Source organism: Schistocerca cancellata, chromosome 5 (genome assembly GCF_023864275.1).
Source record: "Schistocerca cancellata isolate TAMUIC-IGC-003103 chromosome 5, iqSchCanc2.1, whole genome shotgun sequence".
Classification (NCBI taxonomy): Eukaryota; Metazoa; Arthropoda; class Insecta; order Orthoptera; family Acrididae; genus Schistocerca; species Schistocerca cancellata.
Window position 1 is genome coordinate 65,596,826 of NC_064630.1, and position 18,731 is coordinate 65,615,556.

At 38.1% G+C, this 18,731-nt stretch overlaps 1 protein-coding gene across 1 annotated transcript in view; it reads left to right on the forward strand.

Annotated features, from left to right (window-relative positions):
• Nucleotides 1-14,559, forward strand: part of LOC126188123 (zinc finger protein 888-like) — a 137,480-nt gene extending 122,921 nt beyond the window's left edge. Inside the window, exon 6 of the mRNA XM_049929596.1 lies at nucleotides 12,569-14,559. Coding sequence (XP_049785553.1) covers nucleotides 12,569-14,435 — 1,867 coding nt within the window. The 3' untranslated portion in view covers nucleotides 14,436-14,559. The remainder of the gene's footprint in view (nucleotides 1-12,568) is intronic.
• Nucleotides 14,560-18,731: the final 4,172 nt, after the last annotated feature.

Genomic DNA, 18,731 nt, shown 5'->3' on the forward strand with positions numbered 1-18,731 from the left:
ACTGTTCTTCCACCACTTGAATTAATTGATGAAAGTTCTCACCTGTTCCGTTATTGACATCACCCAAATTGTTGGGGGAAAAATGTAGGCAACTTCAAAAAATGAATCTTGAAGCTCATCAAACAGTACAACTCCCTGAACTTTTCTGCACTGAGGTGACAAAAGTCATGGGATAGCGATATGCACATGTAAGACAGTTGTAGTATCACATACACAAGGTGTAAAAGGGCAGTGCAATAGCAAAGCTGTCATTTGAACTCAGATGATTCATATGAAAAGGTTGCCGATTTGATTATGGCTGCACGACTGGAATTGACAGACTTTGAACATGGAATGATAGTTGGAGCTAGACATTGCGTGCAGCGCCTCTTCTGGGCTCGTGACCATATCGGATGGACACTAGACAACTGTGCCCAATGAGATGAGTCCCAGTTTCAGTTGATAAGATGTTATGGTAGGGTTTAAGTGTGGCGCAGACCCCATGAAGATGTGGACCCAAGTTGTCAACAAGGCTCTGTGCAAACTGCTGGTAGCTCCATAACAGTGTGGGCTGTGTTTACACGGAATGGGTTAGGTCCTCTGGTACAACTAAACCGATCATTGACTGGAAGTGGTTATTTTTGGCTACTTGGAGATCATATAAAGCCATTAATGAACTTCATGAACCCAAACAACTATGGAATTTTTATGGCTGACAGTGCATCATGTCACCAGGCCACAATTGCTTTGAAGAACATTCTGGACAATTTGAGTGAATGATTTGGCCCTCCAGATTGTCTGAAATGAGTCCCATTGGACATTTGTGGGACATAATCGAGAGGTTCATAACATCCTGCACCGGCAACACTTTAGAAATTGTGGATGGCTATAGGGGCAGCCTCTGTGTCGAGTTGCTGCACTACGCCTGGTAGGAGGAGGTCCGACACAACATTAGGAGGTGTCCCGTGACTTTTGTCACCTGAGTGTATAATGTGGGTACTTTTGTTGCCTAAGAACTTAGCACCAATCACTGTTCTTGAAAACCAAGTCTCCCTCCAACTCACTGTCGATATTCAAATGTGTAACTGATAATAATTCTTTGAATGTCACACCTTCTTTGGATTTTCTTTCTGATAGTGGTTGAGGAAATGTCTCAGAGAGATGCTTGGAACTTTGTCCTTCGTTGGATAGAGCTTTCACACACTGTTTCATTAGGATCAACTTAATGTGTAGAGAGAGCAGTAGAATTCCTTTTCATAACCACAAGGTTCTTGCACAGGACATTCTTTTCAGATGCCAAAGATTTTCGTACAAGTCAGTTTATTTGGAACCAATCTTGATCCTTTATCCTGCTGTCCTATATATCATGTGGGGTGTTTGTTTCTTAAAATATGAGGTGGTTCTTGTGTCTGTATAACAATAGTTTGACTGTGTACTTTCCGTGCTGATTTTCTGGATTCCACCACCTAAGAGGTAATACTCCTTTGAATCCAAAAAAATGTTATCTCACTTCATTTTCATAGTACTTGTCACTGAACATGCAATATGTATTCATTCACTTAAAATAAAAGAACAAGCCATACTGAGCTAACATCTTAATGATTCCATAAACAAGATGAGTACATCTATCTCCAAAAGTTCATGTAGCATATATTTAAATGATTTTCTGTTCCTGGAAAGTCTGCACATCTGCAAGGCAGGCTGCTGATTCATGAAATACTTATTGCCGTGTCCGAGCAGGTACTTCCTCTTGCTGTGTCGCCACGACTACTGTCCAATACTGGAGACGCACATTGTCCCTCAATACAGTTACAACATGCACAACGAAAGGAAAACCGACACACAGTATCTGTCCAATATTATTAGACACATTATTTTATGTTGTTATTTTCTTATTATATAAATTACTTGTGTTGTAAGTATCATTCTGGAGGGAAAATGTAGGGATACAGCTCACCCCTGTGGTGTGGCACCCCAATTAAGCAATTAATAAATCATACATTAATAATAAAATAAAATAATAGATTAATAAAAAATAGAGAAAAGTGAAGATAGTGGTTTTAATGCTTGAGGTGTTCTACATAGTCTCGTGCCACTTGAGTAAAACACACATAATGTTCCAACAAGCATGTGAAAATGTCAGAGAAGTCCTTCTTGGGAATATTGTTCAACTCGTGCAACGCGTTGGCTTAGATGTCAGTTATGCCATCAAAGCGTTGACCCTTACTGTGAATTTCTGCACTTTGTCGTTTGGAGTTTGGTTTGTATTAATAAAACCAAATTTTGTCATTAGTGTTTTTTTTTTCCTCTCTCCCTCCCCTCCAGAAAAGAATTGTCCATTTCTTGCATTTCAATCAAGTTGCAGCAGGCATTCACATGCCATGGGGTTTGTTCGGAACTCGAGACAGGACAAACTTTGCACACAATTTTCTCTCCTTCAAAACATTCTGGAAACAGAGTTTGAAAACTTGATTTAGAGATTTTGGTCCATTACAGTTCATGATACACAACGCACACACTACGGGTGTACCTTCACTATTGTCTTCTCACAACTGGATGGTTGAATTCACATCTGTTGTTTATTGTATGCACATCTGTTGTTTACTGTTGTTTGTTCAAGCTGTCACTGTAGTTATTGTGCTGACATTGCTTATATGCCAGAATTAAAATCATTTTTGAGTTTTTTTGGATGGATAGTGTATATTTAAATATAGCACAAATAGTGAAATAAATATTCTTTTCGTAACAACCTCGTTACATGTGTATTACTGATTCTACATCTGGCAATGATATTTGACTCACATAGAAAATTAATCACAAATCTATTGAGGTTGACATTAATGTGCTTTACATAAGTTCATAGCATTGTTTCACTATAACAAACATTTATGGCAATCTCTTGGTTTTGTTCATCAGTATTTACATTTTGTAGAGGTTTAAAACTGAAAACAGTTTCTCTTGTGACATGTATTGTCTCAGTTATACAGTTTGGCGTTTCATGTCTTTAATACTTTCCTATTTACTTAAACTCGATAATCTTTAACAACTCAGGCCAATTTCACTTTGCACTACAGATGTAGGTCTTCCTTTTGTGTGCGTCTACCCTATCTCCTACCATACTTCATATATTCAGGTACACTATTCTGTTCACTCGACCTCTTAACCATCCCTACACCCCATTTTTTGTGAGAGACACTGTTACTCCTATCTGGCAAATAAAAATATTAATCACTTGGTTGCATGTTTTTATCTTACTTTAGTCCTCTGAGTACACACCCACACTTTTCTCCAATTGCTTGGGACTTCCTGCTGAGCAAGAGATTCACAATAAATTCAAGCAAGGTAGGGGCCAATGCCAGAGTACTCTTTGTAAAATGGAACTGTGATTCCATTGGGAGCTGGTGATTTATTTGCTTTCAAATCTTTCAGCTGTTTCTCTACACCAGGTATGCTTATTACTATGTCATCCATTTGGAGTCTGTCCGATGGTCAAATGACAGTATTTTTGTACGATTCTCCTATGTGAACAGTTTCTTGAATGTGAAATTTAAAACTTGGGTTTTTGTTTTGCTATCCTCAACTACCACACCAGACTGATCAACAAGGGACTGAATGGAAGCCTTAGACCCGCTTAGTGATTTTATGTAAAACCAGAACTTTTTTTGTGTTCTGTGCCAGAACTTTGGATAAGCTGTGACGATGGCAGTTGTTGTATGCTTTGCTCATAGATCTTTTCACAGACGCATGAATCTCTACTACACTTCACTTGTCATCATTGATGCATACCTTTTGAACTGAGAGTACAACAGCCTGTGCTTCCTCAGTATCTGCCAAATATTGTTATTTAGTCATCATGGGTCTGTTCCTTTCTTTATCCACTTACTAGGCACATAACTCTCCAGACCACTTAAACTTCACCCATAATTCCTCTACATTCATCTTACTGGAACTAAGTGATGCCAATTCACTGTCCAAGTGAAAAGAGTGAGAAGCTGATAACTGCTTATCTGCTCTAGCTAGCTGAAACACTCTCCAAACCTTCTTGACTGATTTATTAACTTTCATGATCATAGTCGCTATAATGACATCACGATCATTAATCCCTGTTTCTGTACAGACATTGTCAATAAGGTTGAGCCTATTTGTAGCTATAAGGTCTAAGATATTTCTATTGTGTGGAGGCTGCTGAGCTAGCTGCTCAAGACAGTTTTCAGAAAATGTGTTCAAAAATATTTTGCATAACTGTCCCTCTGTACCCCTTCATAATGAATCCACAGACATCCCAGTCTCTACTCGGCAGGTTAAAGTTGCTTCCAACTAGTATTGCATATCTGGCTATTTACACCCTATTGACCGTAGACTTTCTTTGAATGATGCTAAAAGTGTCACAACAGAATCACGTGGCCGGTAAAAACATACAACTACTAACTTGGTTTCACCTACACCTGTAATATGCAACCAGATTACTTCTCTGCCACACTTCACTTTGACATCTATAGAAACAATATTTTTGTCAACTGCAGTGGGGCCCCCCTGCCTCTAATCTGTCTTACCGGTATGTATTCCATGACTCGCTAAATATCTCAGAGCTTCCCACTTCGGGTTTCAGCCAATTCTTAGCCAACTCTTGCTCCCAAGCATAATTTTAGTGCGAGAACTTTCCTGGAGGGTGGTAAATTTGAGAACTTTATTATGAATACTTTGATAGTTTGCTGATGAAATTGTGACAGTCAAAATGTCTTTATTGTGAATGCTGTTTGACTTTCCTTGTAACTTTATTAACTGGTGTGGAACTGTCAGCCAACAGGATCTAATCTGTGGGACTGCAACAATACCATGGAAGAGTGTAATTCCCACAGAATCTCATAGGACACAAATTGAATTTTATCCTAGTGGAGGCAGTTGAACTCTGTGGCAGTTCCTTTTAAAGTATGTAGAATAACAACAGCTACCAGTCACAACACTACTTCATTTTATTTAATGCATGACCGGTTTTGTGCTTGTGCCCATCTTCAGGTGGTTTTATGTTCAATTACATGATCCAGGTTTGAATGTTGGAAATTACTACTTAAATAAAAAACAAATAACATGATTAAATAGATCCAACTGAAACAATTGGAAGTTGCTAAGTGGCATGTGTTGTACGGTATTGTACTAACAACACATGTAAATCTGTATCAAAATGTAATTTGTATGATTAAGGACTGTCAGCACTACAGCTAAAAGGAGAATGCCAAGCAAACAAACAGAAGTTTAAGAGGTTGTCCATGGTGTATATACCCTGGGACAACTGGAAAATCTGGGGAAAACCAGAGAATTTTTTTAGAATTCTGGGAATTTTTTCATTGTTTTAGTTTTCAGTTAAATTTTTGTAATTTCGACTGGTAAGAACTGATACTTGACAAAGAATTTTACTTTAGCCCACTACTCAAGAATGATACCATGGCAATAAAACATACACAAGAGAATAACACCAAAATAAAACGTTAGCTTCAAAGAAAATGCACCATATACAGTAACAAAGCACACATAGGCATCTCTTAACAGCAACGTGTGTCAAAGATTATGCAATTCTTCATAACAACAAACTTCCTTTGATGCATCTTTTTTGTGGGCCTCGTTTCGATGAGGTTTTCTTTAAAGTAAAGTCCTTTTATATGAGATGAATTATATAATGTGTGAGAACGTGCCATGAATTTTTTAAATCACAGAGCATTAGACTCTCATTCAAAACAGAACACTGAGGACCAACAACAAAAAAAAATTTCATTATATAAAATTTTACTTGCTTATTTGTGTTTGATATATCTTAAAAGATGACGCACACAAAAAAGCCCAAGTGTCAAGGTTAGTTTCTCATATTTATTGTAGTTCTTTCATTGATTACGACATATGCAATAACAATGGCAAAAAGTATAATTTCCTTCAAAAAAAGTGTGAAATGATTTTTCGAGCAGTTTCGCCCATAACTGGCTTTTCTATAGAAAAGTCGTATTGCTTGACGGAACACATATTCAGCCTGGTAACTCACAAAATGTTCAGCAGTGAATTTTATAATCGTGCTTGTCAGGAATATTCAGCTGCTGCAATTTAAGCTGTGCTTTCAGGATCCTGTCTAACCACACCCTTGGAAAGAAACAGCAAAAAATTTTTGACAGTCAACATTATATGTGAAACCTTAGCTTTTCTTGTAGCTATAGTGCTTGTGTATTAATTTAAACTATTTACTTTTCCTGCTTGTGTGTTTGCACTACTTATCAGTGATGTTGCTATTGGCTGACGACATTACATGTCCTATGCTTTGAATATCTGCTGCACCTGGCTGGAAAGATCACATGACATGAGCTGTGATTTGCTGAAAAAAGCTCAAGGAGGAAATGAGGACAGTGATTTGCTTTCTGTTTGCAGAAGATGTTAAAACTGCAGAAATTATATGTCAAAGTCAAGTGCACTACGGTGACAGCTGTTTATCATGAAGCCATATCCGTGAATGAATAGAACCCTTCAAACAGGGTACAATTTCTCTATGTGTCGAGGAAAGAGCAGACAGGCCATCAACGGCAACAACTGAGAACAATTTGGAAGTCATTGGGCGTATGGTGATGGAAAACAGATGAATCACATTGGACAAAATCATTAATGCTGTACATATCAGTCATGGTTCAACGTATTCCAACTTACATGACAGGCTAAATTTTTGGAAAGTATGTGCAAGATTGGTACCAAAAATCTGTCAGTGCAGTGTAAAGCACAAAGGATGGACATCTCTTGTAAACGTTTGGCCTGTTAACATCACAAGGGAGATGGATTTTTGCAACAAATCAGAACTTGTAGATGAAGCTTGGGTGCATCATTGCAAACTGAGAAGTAAGGCTGTGAGCATGGTTAAACACGTCGTCACCAGAAGTTAAGAAATTTTTAAAGGTCGACCATACCTGGTAAGATTATGCTAATACTATTCTGGGCCATGGAAGGTGTGGTAGCCTTTCATTTCACTCTAAGAGGCGAAACCTTGAACACTGAGAACTATTGTGATGTGTTGCGAACTAAACTGAAAGCTGCAGTCAGACACAGAAAGCTGTCACCCTGCAGCACATAATGCTCAGCCACATTCTGGCAAATGGACAGCCAAAACTATAATAAAGAAGTTGGGATTTGAATTGTTGGAACACCCATCATACAGTCCAGACATGGCTCCAAGCATTTTCCCTATGTTTGGACCATTGAAGGAAGCGTTCAGGGAAAGAAGATTTGCATCTGATCCACAAGCCATTGATGTGGTGCAAAATTGGTTACAGAAGCAACCAAAAACTTTTCTTTCGACAGAGTCAAAAAACTGTGAAACGATGGACAGAGTGCATTGAAGTGTAGGGAGGTTATGTTGAAAAATAATATATGTTTCATCATACAATGTAAGCTTTCACGGCCGGTATTGTCTTCACTTAAAACTTCCAGGCTGATAGGCCATGGTCGAAGTATAAAACACTCTCCTGACGTTTCGTCTCCGACTGCGGGAGACATCCTCGGAGGTAAAGTGGCGAACTGTTCGACACTTTGTCAGTTGGCTGTTGACAAGGCAAGGGAATGTCAGCTGTAAAATATGTGTGTCAGCTGCCAAAAATGACATAAAAATCAATATAGAAGCATCATAATGTGAGTCTTTATATACTACGAATGCCAAGATAATAGCGTCAAACAGTGGAAAGTCCAGGTTGTAATATCAGCAATACTGTGAAAAAGGTAGATTGCTACTCACTGTAAAGGTTGATGTATTGAGCTGCAGACAGGCACAATGAAAAGAGTGATTGACAGGCACTATTGTCATGCATTCAAAGTGACAAAGAAAACAGCCATGATATCTGGTGACAGTAACAGTCAAAGTTTACATGAGCTGATCGCTAACAGACTGACTGATGTAAAGTGCCCAACCTTCCCTGTCTTCTATTCCCCCTCTCCTCTTGTCTGCATTCTCCCCACCACTCTCTCGTCATCTGCTCTGTTCTCCTTCTTCCGTCCATGAGCCTTTCACTCTTCCCTGCGGCCTAAACTCTTATTGCCCCTTTCCAAACCTGCCTTCTCCCTTTCTTTTTTCCAATAGCCATGTATTTACTCATTTCATAAAAAGATTACAATATTTATAAATCCAGCCCATACCTTTAAGAATTTCTATTCTTTTTATGTACATATAATTACTACTAATCATATTTTAATAATTTTTGTTTCAGAAAGCAATTGAAAACTTTGTCCATATTGTTTAAAATGATGTGTTAGAAATATTGTTTTAAAATCTAAACAGACACCCATAATGTATCATAGGTCACTTTTTCTCTGGTTATATTTATAATACTTTGATGCCAATAGCAAATCCAGAAATAATTATAATGTGGATAAAAGATAGAGCCTTTCTCCCCAAATAAAAGAGACACAGAGCAGGCATTTAGAAAGGATGAAAAATTAATTTAATTTAGAGCAAAGTAATTCTTCAGAACACACACACACACACACACACAACACACACACACACACACACACACACACACACACACACACACACACACAGAGAGAGAGAGAGAGAGAGAGAGAGAGAGAGAGAGAGACTTACAATACTGCAGTCTGCCTGTCCCCAATCGTGCTGCAGCATTAAGAGACAACAGATTGTGTGTGTGTGTTTTCTGAAGGACTTCGTAAGAAAAAAAGCTGTTTCTCATCTTTCCTTTGTGTCATTCTGCTGCACAGTATTTCTTCTGTTTGCTGTCTATCCTCATGAAAGGGTATCCATAATTAAAGTTACAGTTGCAAAACATTGTAGAAACAGAATGACAATGACTGCAAATGTGAACAGCATTTACTGACACAGTGAGAAACATCGTGGTGGTGGTGGGGGGGGATTACCAATAGATGGCACTGTAAGCATCAGAATGTACTCACCAATAGACAAGCAGCACGTGGCTGTTCTTTACTTTGCGCCCGAGCACGACTGTCTCCATGAAGGATTGCATGCTGTTTGTACAGCTCTTTTACAAGAAATGTGACTGTGTGCCAATAACCTTGCAGAAATTTTGGGCATTCGAGGGTTTTTAAAACATTTTGGTCTGATGTCTGCTAAGCATCTGGGGAAAATTATTAAAAAATTTGAAACGGCAGATTTGTTTGAAATGCAATGTTTGAGGGAGGCTATTGAAAATGTGGCCACAACATTGCGGGAGGGGTTCTGCAGTGGCGTGCAAACATGCATTGCACAGGGAAGTGCCTGAACATTAGACATACCTGCGTGCACAATGCATAAAATCCTACACAACTTCGTGCTTTGCTACCCATACAGAATCACCTGTGTTCAGGAGTTGATTCATGCTTAACATGCCAGAAAGGCAAATATTTACTCTGGAATTTCTCGTTCACGTGGAAGTGAACAGTGAATGGCCATGGAACATTCTGTTGGCAGATGAAGCCCATTTCCATCTCCTAGGACGTGTCAGTGAGCAGAACAGCAGAACATGGGTGGCGAAAAATGTGCAAACACACCAACCAATACCACTTCATTCCGCAGAGGTGACTGTGTGCTGTTGACGGCATCGTTTATCATAGGGCTATATTTTTTGAGGAGATGAGTCCTGCAGATCGTGTTACTTGTACCATCACTGGTAAATGCTCTGAGAGTCTTTTGAGCATCAACATCATTCCAACACTTCAGCAGTGTGGATGTGGGGGTAGGATCATTTTCATGCAAGATGGTGCTCCTCCGCACACTGCACTGCCAGTGAAGTGGCTGCTGCAGGGGCGTTTTGGAAATGCTAGAATTATCAGTTATCATTTCCCAACATCTTGGCCTTTCGGATCACCTGATATTAATCTGTGTGACTTTGGCTGGGAGTTACCTGAAAGACAAAGTGTTCCGTGCTCCAATTATGAACATAGCTGAATTGAAGACATGCATTGCCTTATGCATTCTGAATGTGACCCCCGAGACACTCTAATCAGTTTTGGAACATGCTGTTTCGCAATTTCAACTTGTGGCGAAAAAGGTGGACAGCATGTTGAATGTGTCTTGTGCCAGTCACATTACACTTAAAAACCAATGTCATTTTGATTTTTATGCAGTTTTTTGCTGCAGGACAGTTGAAAAATGTCTTTTGGTTTTTATGAGGTCTTTGGCCTCAGGACAACTAAAAACTGATTTTTCCCATCCAATGTGGTACGATCTTGCCATGATGGATGATATGCAGGGTGAATCACTAACTATTGCCACCCAGAATATCTCGGAAAGTATGATGATAGCTGAAAAGTTTATGGGAAAAATGTTGCATCGGACATCGGGGGCCATATGACTGGTTTTTTGTTGCTAGGTGGGGTTGCATCAGAGATATGAAGGTCAACTTTGTTTATTTAAATGGTATGCTATAGTTTGTTACTTATTTTCTGATAGCGGCTATCGAGACGAATCCAATGATGTGTAACAGTAAGGTCTTTGAAGGTCAACAAAGGTCACAAAGGTAGCATGAACGTCCATTTACAGAAGGTGTTTGAAGTGATGACCATTGGTGTCAATGCAGTGCGGCAGTCTTCTTATCATGGATTGTGAGTGGTATTCCTTATCACTTCGGCATTTATCAAAGTACACACACTGACAGTTCTCTCCTGTATATCGTGCAAATAGTAAATATTGGCCGAATATGGCGTATCCATCTAACGTGCCATTGACCTGTAAACACCAGTCAATGGTTTCGCAATACAATGTCAAATGAAGCAAATGTGTATGATGTTTCTTTCGAAAAACAAGTCGATGTGTTCCTCATTTGCAAAGAATGCGAGTGAAATTCACTGAAAGATATCCTCAGCATACTCACCCTACATGTTGTACATTTAAATAGGTGTATGATAAATTGAGGACATCTGGATCTTTAATGCATCGGAAACATATCCAGCAAAGGGAAGTTAGTAACGAGGAAACAGAAATTGGTACGCTTGCCACTGTGGTCTGAGATTCTTGTGTTAGTTTGTGTCAAATTTCAAGGGAATCTGGCATGAGCCAGAGTAGCATTGTTCATGTTCTGCATCGCCATAAATATCATTCTTATCGTATCAGACTCCACCAAGAATTAACTGGTATGGATTTTATGCATCGCATTTAATTCTGCTGGTGGGCCCAACTTCAGATTCAGAGGGATGACACATTTATTAATTTGATTGTATTTACTGACAAGGCTACATTCACAAACTATGGAAATGTTAATTTGCCTAACATGCATTATTGGGCAACTGAAAATCCATGTTGGCTGCAGAAAGTTGCACACCAAAAATCGTGGTTGGTGAATGTATGGTGTGGGATTTTGGAGGACAGAATTATAGGCCCCTGTTTCATCGAAGGAAATCTTAATGGTAGGAGGTACACAGTATTCCTGCAAGAAACATTAGGTCTGTTGTTGCAAGAAATACCTTTAGGAACATGGAACAGAATGTGGTATCAGCATGATGGGTGTCCGGCACATTTTTCGCTGATGGCTAGAAATGAGTTGCAGAGACAATTCTCAAATCGTTGGATTGGACATGGGACATGGAGGAGGTGTGTCGTGGTCGGCTTGTTCGCTAGACTTGATGCCTCTGGATTTTTTCTTGTGGGGATTCGTAGAAGACATTGTTTACAAAGACGTTCCAACTAGACCTGAAGATATGCTAGAGAGGATTGTCAGAACATGTGCTTCAATAAGTGCCGAAGTGATACGGAATACCACTCAATCCACGATAATAAGATTGCCACACTGCATTGATACCAACAGTCATCATTTCAAATACCTTCCGTAAATGGATGTTCATGCCACCTTTCTGACCTTCAAAGACCTTACAGATACAAATCATTGGATTCGTCTTGATAACCGCTATCAGAAAATAAGTACCAAACTATAGCATCCCATTTAAAAAAAAAAAAACAATGTTGACCTTCATATCTCTGAAGCGACCCCACCTAGCAACAAAATACCAACGTTCAACAAAATACCAACGTTACAATGTGGCCTCCGATGTCCCATGCAACTTTTGTCCCACAAACTTTTCAGTCCTATCATACTTTCTGAGTTATTCTTGGTGGCAATTGTTAGCAACTCCCCTGTATATTAATGCCATGATGTTTCTCCTTGTGTCAATAATATGTTGTTCATATTCTACAATAACAGAAGTAAGGCCACAACTGAGCCAGTTAAATGGTCGCTGCAATCAAGGAGGATCTTAAAGAAGCTGGTGTGACTCAGGCAGACATTATAAATAGAAAAACATTCGGATAAAAGATGTTTGATTGGCAAGTTGGTCAGAGGGAAATTAGAGAACAGACTGAAACAGTATGGTCTGATGAAAGAGAGAGACTTCATTCTGAAAGGATGAAACAAATTTGGACACAGAGGAAGGTTCAAATCTGACATCATTCTTAGTAGAGGTGCTCTTTCTACAGTATTTCGAAAGTGGAACTTTAATTATGGACACCCTGTATATATTTTGTTTCTTAGTAATGGGATCAATCTTTTTACTGTATAATAAAAGGTACTGCATAATAGGCATTGAGTCTACCTTCACTTACCTATTATGTCACCATCTGTTTCAGGTGTTCAGATATCGCGGAGAAGAACGATGTTATCTATGTTTTCACAGATTCAGGTAATCAGAGTGATGGAAATGTTGGTAATGATTCTTGTGACAGCTCTATAACATCATCACATCAAACATCATTGTTTTCTGGTTGTGAAACATCTAAATCAGAACCTAATATTTCTGACTACAAAGCAGCTGGCAGTTTTGGACTAAAGAGTTATTCCAAAATCACTCAGAAGGAGGAGACGTCGAATACAGAAAATGATAGATTTGATGGGTCATACTTTAGTGTTGAATGTGATAGTGAAAGACCTCATAAGTGTACTATTTGTAAGCAGAGATTTGAGACATCAGATAAACTCTTTATACATGAGTTTACAAAGCATAGCATAGAAAAGTTGCCAGACAACAAAAATGTTAGAAGATACAGAAAGAGAGAGCTACATAAATGTGAAGATTGTGGCCTAGTTTTTTGCGGGTTGAAACCTTATCGAAAACATGTAAAAGAACATCACATTCCCGCAGAAAATATATGTGAATTTTGCGGTGCCCATTATAAAATTAAATCCCAGCTAGAAATTCATAGGCGACTCCATACAAATGAGAAACCATACACATGTACTATTTGTCAAGAATCATTTCATTTCAAAAAGGCATTGAGACGTCACAAACGCACTCATATTGAACCCAAGTCTTTAACGTGTAGTATCTGCAATAAAACATTTGCCAATAGAAGTGCAATGTGGCGACACGAAAAAATACACTCTGACAGCAGAAACGTTTTATGCTATCTTTGTGGCAAAGTGTTGTCAAACCCCCAAAGTCTAAGAGTTCACATGAGGACACACTCAAGTGATAGGCCTTGTTCGTGCCCAACTTGTGGTAAGAGCTTCAAAGACAATGTTTCTGTTAACAAACATTTGATAATTCATTCAACTGAAAAGAACTTCCATTGTGATATATGTGGTCGAGCATTCTACAGTAAGGCTTTGGTAAAACAGCATAAGTTAAGCCATTCTGGAGTAAAACCGCATACTTGTGAGACCTGTGGTGCTGCATTCAATAGACTGGGAAATCTAAACCAGCACAAAAAGAAGCATTTATATGACTTTGGTAATGTTCAGGATGTAAGCTATGAATGTGTTATCTGTTCTAAGAAATTAAAGTCTGAATTAACACTTAAATATCACCTAGCAAAGCACACGGGGGAGAAAAAACCTTTTGATTGTGGAGTGTGTGGGAAGCGTTTTATTGCTGTGGATCCCTACCGTGTTCACATGAGAATTCACACTGGTGAACGGCCTTATGAGTGTGATGTATGTGGAAAGACTTTCAGAAGCTCCTTCACTTTGAAACAGCATTCCGCTCTCCATAAAGATGAATATCCGTATCCTTGCCCTTTCTGTGAAAGGAGATTCAAACGCCTTCAATCTCTGGTTGTGCATAAACGCACACATACAGGTGAAAAACCTCACCAATGTCCAATATGCAGTCGTGCCTTTGCACAGAAGGGTGACATGCAGAAACACACAAAGACTCACACCAAAGACAAGGAACGAATAAAACAAGTCAGACTTGATGATGATGCTGTTGTTATGGAAATAGAGCAGATAACTGAGCTTGCTCTCAGTGATACAGAAATCACTAGTGAATTTTTGATAGATATGCCTATTGTTGAAGTGGAAACAGAAATTCAGCAAAATGAAATTCATGTGCAAATTCAACCAGATGTGGAGTCCGATGTGACAAAAAGTGTTGCCTCTCATCTTCAAGCAGACATCCGTGAACATATTGCCACTGATATTCAGTCCGTTATACATTCTGAAATTCAGTCTGCTATTCATCCTGACATACATTCTGTGATTCATTCAAATTTATAATGACATGAGCATCTCATACCCAATTAATTTATTTTATAATGGCAGTCTGTATTATATGGTATTAAGACAGTAATTACTACCAGTATTTGAAAAATGTAATAATATTTTATTATATTATTTTATATGCATGTATATTTAATAAAAAATTAATTTATGTTTTCTTTATATAATTCGTCCTGTTTACAGCAATTTCCTTTCAAAATGTAACAAAAATTAAAAACTCACATAATTTTGTTTTGCCCTGCACCCTGCCACCTCCTTCTTGATACCTTTCCCCATTGCAATCAAGGTAACCACTGTTTGTGTCAACTTTTTCTAACATTCTCAACATTGAAATTATGACAGAGAAGTGTATTACAATTTATTTAATCGGTCTATTTAGATAATAGTGTAATACACCACCTTTTACCCGTTACGATAATAGAAATTGTTCTACAGAACAGAAAGAGTTGTCAAGGAGAAACTTTTTCAGTTAATTTTCAAATTCTACTATGTTGTCTGTCAGGCATTGTGATCACTGGGTAAGTTATCAAAACTTTAGTTGCAGCATTGAGCGCCCTTTTTTGTGCTAAAGGTGACATTAACGCTGAGTAATGAATGTCTTTTTTTTTCTTCTGTATTGTAACTATGTGCATCGTTGTTCCTTTTGACATTTACTTAATTGTTTACAGCAAACTTAATGAGAGAGTAAGTATACAGTGAAGCTTTAGTCAAAATGCCTAACTACTTGAACAGATGTGCACAGGATGATTGTGCATGAGCACCACTATTATTTGTACAGCATGTTTTTGAGCAATGAAGACTTTTCCCTTGAAAATGAGTTACCATAGAACATTACTCCATATCACATTATTGGATGAAAATATGCAAAATATGTAAACTTGCTGACTTGCCTCTTCCCAAGATTTGCAATGATTTCTAAGTGCAGATGTGGCTGAACTTTGTTGTTTTAGGAGCTCCAAAATGTGCTCTTTCCAGTTTAAATTCTCATCAATATGGGCATCAAAAAAATTTTGCTGTTTCCATCCACTTTATTATTTTCTACCATGTGTTACACTCACCGTTGGTGTGGTACCCATAGATGTGCAGAACTGAGTATCTTGTGCCTTTTTAAAATTAAGGGTGAGACCATTCACAGAAAACAACTCAATGATACTTTTAAGAACAGTGTATACTATATCTTCTGTTTCTGTGAGTAGGCTTAGGTACGTTATTGTTGTAGACTGAGATAGAACATGTGAAATTTGTACTAGACAGGTTCAAGGCAGAGTAGATTGAGGGAACTGACTAAAAGTAACAAGTAGTAGGCAAAATGGGAACAGCTCATCACTTCTTCATCTACATGTGAGCTTACAGTATTCAATAAATTTGACTTGTTGCCTGAAGCAGGAGAGGAAGAGCCTCAGCCATCTTTAGATCACAGTAGGGTGCAGCAGACTTCTAGTAAAGAAACCAAGTGTAAGTTGGTACCAATAGAGAGTTGGAAGAAAATACTCTTTCTGCTAGGTAGTAGCCATGGGATAGGCATAATGGTACAGGACAAATTAGGAATAGAGTATCAGATCACAAGTTATGTGAAACCAAGTGGTAGCTTTAGCCAGGTGACAGAGGACACAGGGAATTTGTGAAAAGATTTTTTTCAAAGATGATCAGATTATTGTAAGTGGAGTGGAGAACACCCTGTTTATGGACAGTAATTAGAGGATTGGGGAGACTTTGATAAAATAAGAGTACTACTCATCCAAGTGATGAAGTTTGTGGTTCTGCAACACAACAACCAGCCCTAGGTAAACATTGCTGTGAGCTGTGTAAACCTTGAGTTGAGTAGCCTGCTGCTGACTGAAATCTCATATCAGTGCAGTGCCTGTTGCTACTATTGGCAGATGGATATATACTAGAAATGGCCTACTCCTGTCTAGTAGAAGGACAGATAGGTTGTCTGAGCTTCTTGTAGGTAATGCACTAGGAAATGGGTCAGCACCTTCACACAAAGCAAGATCCGTGTGGTCACTGGTGTCAGAGAGGTACCTTATTTTAGGTTAAAATTAGGATTCAGGCACCCTGGTTTGAAAGAAGTCAAAATAATAGAAGACTCCCACAATGCCTAAGAATGTACAGAAAAGTGAGGTTAGCTTATTTCATCGATATTAGAGGATTGGGTAATAAGATAAAAGGGCTTTTTCTCTGTTTGGAAAATATAGAGTGCTCTGTAAATATAGTCTGTGCCTACCTGAATACCACATAATCACAGGTTAGATAAGTTACATATAAAAGATTACAGTCTGGCAGCTTACTCATGCAGAACTAAAATGGGGGGGGGGGGGGGGGGGGAAGGAGCTGTTATATGTGTTAAGAGAGACCACAAGTTCAAAAAACAGTGAGACAAACAGATTCTGTTGTGATCAGCACATAGACGTGTGTGCTTGTGAATCTAGACTGAAAAATAGTTCACATTTAACTGTAACTGTGCATCGTTCCCCGCAGGGAAATTTTGAATTGTTTGTAGGGAATGTGGATTCCTTACTATGCTGTCTGTGGGACAGAAGGAAGTGGTTAATAGTCTATTGTGACTTCGGTATAGATTTTCTTAAGGTTTCTGGCAGGAAAAATGATGTAGAAACGTGTTTGGGACCCACAATTTGATCTCAGTAATTAATTTTCAAACATGGGTGGATAAAGACAGTAGCACTGTAATTGATATTTTTATGGTGAAGTTCAAGGTAAGAAAATAACTGTTTACCTATTAACAAATGCTCTCTCTGATCATAATGCGCAGTTGGTTAGGATAAATAAGATATGCCTTACAGTATGGATACTCTTCAGTGGAAATTAGTTAGAATAATAAATGACTCCAGGACAAATGTTTTCAAAACTTGTTTCTCTGAAGGAGTTGTAATATACAAATAACAGTCATTACCATTGTCAGTAATGCTCTTTAGCAGAATGGTGTGTACAGATTGTGTTTGTAATTGTAATTGCATAATGACAATAGAAGTGGTATGTTGGGAGTCTAAACTTCAACAAGGTAACAAAATCTTTCTTCTTTGTATGTCCAATGTCATGCTCATTGGGATCAATAAATCCAAAGTTGGAATTTCTTTGTTCTCACACCCCCCAATTTGCAAAATTTACGTAGTCAAAATGTAGCATCTGGTGTGGTAGAGTACTTGTAATAGCTTTTATTTTGGCTTGATTTGTCGTACGAAAGCCACTACACCTTCACCCATTAAACCTGAGAATTGTCTGGAGATATTTTTTCTTTAGTTGCTTTTTTCCTTTCTAAACATAACATTGAAACAAAATCATCTGCTGTCAAGTGTATAACAAAAATATGGAATCTTTGTTTGTGTATTATTTTTAAAATGGTGTGGTAGACATGGCTCTACCTCATACAGTGCTCAGGACATATCATATTTGTTCCATACATACATGATAGCTTGGTTGGTGCATAAGACATTGATTGCCTATACATTATGTGTAGGTGCTACTTGTAGTTATAAATACCAGTAGTCAGTGCAAGAAGGCTTCCCTTCTTCTGAAACTTGTAGTATTTATGCTCAAGCAATACTGAACTTTCCTTGAAGTAACTCGTTTTTAACTTAACATTTATTTAAACTGCTCCTGCCAGCTGTTAGCTGCATCAATTTTTATCTTAAAGAAGTCAGACTGGTAAAAATATCTTGTGAGCAAAAAGAGAGAGGACTACTATTAGTTAGTGACAAATGTTTTTCCAGTTCTATTTGTGCATAATATAACCTGTGTCTTGGCAAAAGTTATTAAAAAATTTCTCTAATTCATGTATCTTTTATGTCAGTATTTTGTTGCATGTAGGAGATTTGCCTGTCTTATTCAAAGATGAGATTTGGTAGTTAATTTTATGTGCAAGGGCTCTCGAATTACTTTAAACACGTCAACAGCCAATCCATTTTAGTAAAATGGCATAACTGGTTTTACGTCAATGTATGTTGCTGTAGTAGGAATGCTCAAGCTGTAATCTCCCCCTTCCTCCTCTGTTGCTATCACTACTATCATCAATGGTAAAGGCTTTTCAAAAAATATGAGAGGAGTAAGATTTACCATCTTCTTTACTCATAGTTGGCTCCAGTTCTTCATGTCTAGGGGGTCTGATTCTTGAAGCTGAAATTTTCACATTTTAGGTTCTCATGTTCCAATTGACATAAATAAACCTGTTGCATATCTGTGCAGACTTTTTTGTTTTTATGTTTATTTGCTTCACATTTTACTATATCACACTGTCTTTTGAATTTTCACGTTAACGAAGGTGAAATTACATAG